Source organism: Podarcis liolepis (genome assembly GCF_965112155.1).
Source record: "Podarcis liolepis genome assembly, chromosome: 13".
Taxonomy (NCBI): domain Eukaryota; kingdom Metazoa; phylum Chordata; class Lepidosauria; order Squamata; family Lacertidae; genus Podarcis; species Podarcis liolepis.
Window position 1 is genome coordinate 26,072,015 of NC_139573.1, and position 7,690 is coordinate 26,079,704.

General features: G+C 38.9%; 2 protein-coding genes across 2 annotated transcripts; one reads left to right on the plus strand and one right to left on the minus strand.

Moving 5' to 3' along the window:
- Positions 1–748: 748 nt before the first annotated feature.
- Positions 749–1,687, plus strand: LOC310691647 (olfactory receptor 5BS1-like; the record flags this gene model as incomplete). The annotated part of the gene is made up of 1 exon (XM_083471507.1): positions 749–1,687. The coding sequence occupies one exon, from the start codon at positions 749–751 to the stop codon at positions 1,685–1,687; it is 939 nt and encodes a 312-aa protein (XP_083327633.1).
- A 3,926-nt stretch (positions 1,688–5,613) lies between these two features.
- Positions 5,614–6,981, minus strand: LOC310691648 (olfactory receptor 13G1-like; the record flags this gene model as incomplete). Its single annotated transcript, XM_083471508.1, has 2 exons — positions 5,614–6,553; positions 6,956–6,981. The coding sequence occupies 2 exons, from the start codon at positions 6,979–6,981 to the stop codon at positions 5,614–5,616; spliced, it is 966 nt and encodes a 321-aa protein (XP_083327634.1).
- Positions 6,982–7,690: the final 709 nt, after the last annotated feature.

The following is a 7,690-nucleotide window of genomic DNA, read 5'->3' on the forward strand; positions in this document are numbered from 1 at the left end:
AGGAAAAAAGGCTTGTGAGCCACTGATTTACTAAATCAATTCATTTTTTGTTAATCTTCAGTCCTTATGGAAGACAAATAGAGAAGTCTGTTCAAGCAGACTTTTAGAAACTGGTGAATAAGGCTGAGAAATGTTGAAAGATAGCAACTTCCCAACTGTGTGATCTCGATGATGGCAGCTGCTTTTGTTATTAGACCAGTTAGGATTTAACCAAAGATCCATATTATGGGTTTGAATATGAAATGATGCTCTCAGCATATTGAGGAAATTTTGATACTATTTATTTAAAATGTGTTATTTATTATATAAGAACACCTCATTTTAATAAGCTTTCTAACATTGATTACAGGCAAGTAAAAGGCTGAAATGTCATGCATAGCTTGCATGGAATTATGTCCCACTGAGACCAGCTGGACTTCATTTCAAGGAAACATGAACTGATTTGGGCTACTATGGCTGTTGGTTAATCTTGCTGTCTGGTCTATGACTGCAATAAAGATTTATTGATTGGTTGGTTGGTTTCAATGATGCAGAAAAATTGAGCATGGACATTGACTTCTCAGTGGAGGTTAAAGCTGCTCAACATAGACTGAATCCAGCTCTTAATTGATATAAGTTTTTAGAATTATGGTTCCCATCTCAACAATATTTCAGATGCTTTAGTCTACTATTCAGGAACAACAGAACAACTTTGCTGCAATCAGATGTTTGTTTGTTTTTCACAGATTACATTTTTGTTGGAAAGGAAATGGAAAATCAAACTACTGTGACATATTTTCTTCTTGTGGGATTTTCTTACAGTTTTCCAGTCCGTATTTGCCTCTTCCTGGTGTTTTTACTCATGTATGCAATAACTTTGGTAGGGAACACGATCATCATGATGGTAATAAAGAAAGACAGTAATCTACAGAGCCCTATGTACCTCTTCCTAAGTCAACTGTCTTTTCTGGATATTTGCTACTCTTCAGTCACGGTGCCTAAGGTTCTCCTGAATTTCTTCCATAGCCAAAGAATTTCTTACAGTACCTGCATCATGCAAATGTTTTTCATAATCCAGACAGGATGCACTGAAATCTTCCTTCTTACAGCAATGGCTTATGACCGATATGCTGCCATATGCAAGCCACTTCATTATGTTGAAACTATGAATATACCGTTCTGTAAGCTGCTGGTGGGAGGTGCATGGGCAATAGGTTTTGTACATGCATTGATTAATACATTTCCTGTTCTGAAGCTGGTGTTTTGTGGTCCAAACACTATCAGGCATTTCAGCTGTGAACTCCCATCTCTCTTGGCCTTATCTTGCACAGAAACCTTTGTGAATGCGATAACATTCTTAATTACAAGTAGTGCAGTAGTGCTTTCATCAATCTGTGTCATGCTGGTGTCATATACCTACATAGTCTCTATGGTTCTGAAGCTTAATTCAGCAGAAGCTAAAAGAAAAACATTCTCCACCTGCAGTTCCCATCTCATTGTTGTCATTTTATTTTATGGCACTGCCTGCTTTAGGTATTTAAGGCCGAATTCAGCCTCGTCTGTACTACTGGATGAACTCTTTTCCACCCAATATAGCATTTCAACCCCCATGCTGAACCCCATTATTTACAGTCTGAAAACCAAAGAAGTGAAAGAAGCCATCAAGAAACTGATGGGGTACAAAAAAGTGATACCTCCTGCTATATAATTATTATTATTATTTAAAAAGAGTCGCATATAGCAGACAATTCAAAAATTTGTCATGTGGGTATAGAATTAGTTGTATTTATAGGAATTACTTTTCTGTGGTCATTTAAACCATAATAAAGCCATGCTGATTAATTCTGAATCAATTTTTATCTCTCTAATTTGCAATAAGATTTCTGTCTGTCTGTTTCTCATAAAAGAGAATAAACACCCTATAATATGTGTATAAAATCTGAACATTTCCCAATCAATCATAATATTTGAAGGACCACCTGTTTCCATATTAATGTGCCCATATATTAAGAACTTCATGTTGCAATCATGAACACATTTACTAGTGAATAAGGCCCATTGAACTCAATTGAATTTACTTTTGAGTAGGCCCATTTGTGCAGGATTGTGTTGTCAATGGAGGTCTTCTATGGGTGACTATGCCACTATGAAGTGAGATGTTTTGTTTCCAGAAAGAGATCCTTCTCAGTGGTGATGTCTCAGTTGTTGAAAGTTCTCCCCAAGGAATTTTCATTATTACTCAATTGACTGTCCCTTCAACACCAAAGTCCTTCTTAGTTTCCAAGGATCTTTTTGATTGTAATAGTAGTCCTTCTGGATGTTTTATGCTGCCTTTATGATAATGTTGTATTACAACTGACCTTGTAATTATTGTATTCTATACATAAACCACTATGTTTATATAACCTTATAATAATAATAAATTAGGATAATAAATAATAATAAATACCTTAAAATGGACCATGAATTCTTTAGCTTTATCCTATTTATGGTTGCAATAATTATTTTTCAGCTTTCCTAACAATAATGCAGATTACATTAGTGAAATGAATGGGACTTCCAGTCCGGAGCTACCATGGCGAACAGCAATTCCCATGATAGCGGATGCTGGGTGTGCAGATAATTAAGGTTAATTTGAGAGTAATTATCCTTGCAAGCCCCCCCCCCAGCTCGGGGGGGGGGGTGAGCTCTCACTTGCAGATCATCCGATACCTGCTTCTTGTTTCTATGATGCGGGGCAGGGGATGCAGAGTGCATAGCACTGCACGTATCGGTAACTTTCCAACACAGTCACCATGAGCAGTGGTTCCTCTGTTTTTTAAGACAGATATGAATTTAGACTTAAAAAACAGACACGTTCTGGAAGAAGGAGACAAGATAACCTGCTAAATGAACCAGGCACTGAGTGCCAAGGTCTTCATCTGGAGAGGACTATCGTCGTAACTGGATTGGAAGGCAGGTGGAGGGAAGCCTTAGTTTTTTCTCTATACATGCGCTACATAGTTTTATGATTTGGCAACCCTTCACTGAAGAAAGAAAAATAATTTCTAATGGAATATAATTATCAATGGATTGTAATTAGTAATGGAATGCAAGAGGGAATCAACAAAAATTTTATATTTTTTACGGACTAAGTCAGCCCGGAGCAAGGCTAGAGGCCAAAGAAGCATGGTGGAGAGGGTTGCGCAGTAAGAATTAAGTTCTCGGAGTGGCGTGGGTGGGAATGCCAGAAATAATGGATTGCAACAGGAAAGGAAAGACAAACATTAAAATATATTACACAGAGAAAGTTAGAAGATATAACCCCCTCTGGCAAATTAACAGAGATGGAACAGTTAAAAATACGAATGAAAGTCATTACGTCAGTGGCTGCAAAGATAAAGGAATAACATCGGAATGGTATTATTCAGATTAAATAAGAATGGAAGCAGGAGAAGGAGCAACAACAGTATCTCCACAAGACCAGAACATAGGAAGTCACCCAAAAATGTTTAATGTGGAATGGAATAATTGGGTTTTTTTTAATTATTTTATGATTTGGTATTGTATCAATACCATGATACAATGGTATTGTATCAATACCATGATTTGGTATTGTATCAATACTTATATTGGATTATTATTAATGAAAAATTAATATAAATTATTATAATAAAAAAATATCATTAGTGAAATGAATGGGTTAGGAAAGGAAGGGAAACTCCATGGTGTCCCATAACTTTGGCATATGAGACCCTATTCTTGCTCCTGTTAGAAACATGGCAGGCAAGGACATTTAAGGAATAGCTCCAATATTATGAAAAGCCTTCCCCACAGAGCCCTCTCAGCCCCCCTTGTCTCTTTCCAGACCAGTGGTTGTCGTGGCTAGATGCAAATGTTGGTGTGGCTTGTTTCTATATATACTCACACACCCCTCTGAATCATTATCATCCATCCAAGCAAGAGGCATTATCAGAGTTCAAGAACACAAAGTTGGTCTGCCAACAGGCCTGGTGCCTGAAACCAGCTCCCTGCAGAGCATGCCCTTGGAGATCCTGTCATCTTCTATTCTGTGGACATGACCAAGATAGCATAGATGTCAGTCACTGAGACAGGAGTGTTAACTTACTTGGAATGTGGGCATGGAAAAGCATCTTTATCTGATACTCTTTGGGAAGACGAGCCATTTCCATTGGGTTAGGTAGAATCATAGAATCATAGAGTTGGAAGAGACCACAAGGGCCATCGAGTCCAACCCCCTGCCAAGCAGGAAACACCATCAGAGCACTCCTGAGATATGGTTGTCAAGCCTCTGCTTAAAGACCTCCAAAGAATGAGACTCCACCACACTCCTTGGCAGCAAATTCCACTGCCAAACAGCTCTTACTGTCAAGAAGTTCTTCCTAATGTTTAGGTGGAATCTTCTTTCTTGTAGTTTGGATCCATTGCTCCGTGTCTGCTTCTCTGGAGCAGCAGAAAACAACCTTTCTCCCTCCTCTATGTGACATCCTTTTATATATTTGAACATGGCTATCATATCACCCCTTAACCTCCTCTTCTCCAGGCTAAATATGCCCAGCTCCCTTAGCCGTTCCTCATAAGGCATCGTTTCCAGGCCTTTGACCATTTTGGTTGCCCTCCTCTGGACACGTTCCAGTTTGTCAGTGTCCTTCTTGAATTGTGGTGCCCAGAACTGGACACAGTACTCCAGGTGAGGTCTGACCAGAGCAGAATACAGTGGCACTATTACTTCCCTGTAATAGTAACAGGTAACAGGAGTGAACATTTTTGTAACATGCAAAAAGAAAGGCTCACAGTTTCATCAAGTTTTTCTTGAAAGATGGCCAAATGATAGGCCAAATTCCAAGGAGCCCAAGATGAGAATAAGATTATTCTGGCTGGAATGGTCCTTTAAACTCTTATCATGTCTGATGGAGGACACAATGTCTGTGAATGTGTGTAGATGCTAGCCTATTGTATGAAGGCAATATATACATTCATTTCTTCACCCACTTTTGCCTTTGGCTCTTCCAACCATTCATTAACGAAGCTTGTTTTGTTACAGAGGTGTAAATGAAATTATAGATTTAAGATTGTTTATTATCAGTGCAGTAGAAACCCAAGGTCCACTGGGATGAAAGCGTTTGGATTTGGCTGATCTTGGGCTTTCCTGGCAGAGCCGTGGTTATGGCAGCAAAAGTCCCTCACCAGTCTCAGCCAGGGTTCAGTCATCAGAACTTCCACCAGAAGGGGTATTCTGGGGATGTGGCAGTAGTGGGATGGAATAAGGGGAGACTTATACCTATTTCAAACTGCTTTCAGCTTGGTGCATGACCCAGCAGCTGGGCAGAACATATCTGGCAAAATTCCTCCTGAACGACATTTGAAATAGTGATAACCTACACCAGCTTTCTATAGTTAGGATTGCTCTGTACTGTATATATTCTACTGGTAAAACTTTAACATTTCCCATCACCTGCAATATACTGTATTTGAGTGGGGACATTTCACCCATTTACCTACAAATAATCAAATGTACATTTCTTCTCATCTACACACATACCCAAAATAAAGAACCCCAAAATCAAGAACCAGAGCTCTGAATATAATACTGCAATTCTGCTGGAGAAAAAGAGTAAAATGTTGTTGCTTAACTCATGAGTTGAGGAATACTTTTCTGAGAGCTGCTTTGACGTCCTTATTTCTTAAAGTGTAGACTATAGGATTCAGAGTTGGCGTAACCAGTGTGTATAGGGCAGCAACTACCTTGTCTCGCTCAAAGGAGTAGCTGGAGGCTGGTCGTATGTAAGTATAGATGACAGTCGAGTAAGATAAGGACACAACAATGAGATGTGATGAGCAAGTGGAGAAAGCCTTCTTCTTCCCTTCAGAGGTCCTGATGTTTAAGATTGCCTTAACAATGAAGCAGTAAGATAAGCATGTTATTAAGAAGTCCCCCATAGCAAGAAATATGTCTGCTGTGAATACCCAGACTTCATTGATTCTTACTGGGCTGCAGGAGAGAGCCAGAAGTGGAGGAATCTCACAGAAGAAGTGATTGATACCATTGGGGCCACAGAAAGTGAGCCGCATAATCAGTCCAGTGTGAACCCATGAGTTTGTAATGGCGATAAGGATCACCACTGTGGAGAGTGCTACACATACTGTCTTGTTCATCATGATGCTATAACGCAAGGGGTGGCATATAGCTACATAGCGATCATAAGCCATGACAGTGAAGAGCACCATCTCAGCTCCCAAACACCATGTGAAGGAATAGAGCTGGGCTATGCAGCCAGAATAGGAGATTCTCTTGCTAAAAGTTGCTATGTTTGCCAGCATCTTGGGAATGATGGTGGAAGTGCAGACTATATCCACCACAGCCAAATGGAACAGGAAGAAATACATGGGTGTGTGAAGTTTGGGATAAGAAACAATGGCAGCAATGATTGCTGTATTTCCGATCAGGGCAACTATATAAATGGAAAGGAAGAGAATGAAGAGGAAGATCTGCAGCTTGGGATGCTCAGAGAGACCCATCATCATGAATGCGGTCACACAGCTCCTGTTCCTTACTGCAACTTGGCCACATGATCTGTTAATGCAAAAGAATATCCATTATAGCTTCTCTGTAACATGAATCAACAGCTATGAAAAACAAGTGTAGTTAAAGTAATATTTTATATCAATAGACAGTTGCTTTCCTCATTCTTTTCTAAAAACATTGATTTCACTTCCTTTAAAGCTAACTGTTATATTGGAGCATCTATATTAAAATTTAAGCATTTTGGCACTTCTGTTTTTTAAGTTCACATTTATTATTAAGAATTCTAGCAGCATGGAATGGCTAGAAAGCACAACAGCTATCATAAACATTATTGTGATATATCACCAAATAGTAAAATTTCTATAACTCACAATATATTTTAGTGATGTCCTGCAAGGACTAAGACAAATGATTGCTTCTTTTGAAAAGACCAAAAGATAGTATATTTACATGTCATCAAAGTACTGCTTTTCCATGCTTCTGTTCTCTTACTACTTAGGTTAGTTCTGTTACCATAGAACACAGATAATGCTACAATGCGCTCAGTGGGCGAGAACATGCCAATATGAATGTGAGGAATGATATATAGGTGACTACAGTGAGAACAATTCCCAAAGCAACTCCATATTGGACTCTAAAGGAACAATTAAAATTTTAGTTTGTTTATGAAATGACATCACACAAATCCCCCCTTTCTCTTCAATTTATCATTAAAGTTCCTTGTTAAATTATATTTTATTGCAATAAGGATAACAACCCCTCTGAAGATTCATCAGAACATTGCATCATTTGATCCCTGGTGTTCCCCAATCAGAGCAAATGAAATGAATGCAGCTCCTGGGATTGACCTACTCCCAATACTTTGCTCACATTCTCCCCCCACCCCACTCCATATCACCATAACAAGTCTCTGATTGTCTGACCTGTTCTATATGGCCAATGTAACATTAGAAAAGTTTTTGTGGCACATTTTATTTTCTTATCATAATGTACTACAAACTTTGAAAAATTGTTTTCTTTTTCTCACTAGGTTAGATAATATCTTTCAATATATTATCATCAAACTCTGCATGAGAGTTTCTCAGGTGGGGCCTGTGGCCTTCATCAATATTTGGATGCCAGGTGCCATTTAGAATCAAGATGGTGGACCAAAGGCGCCAACTTCCAAGGGAGAATTGGGGGCTG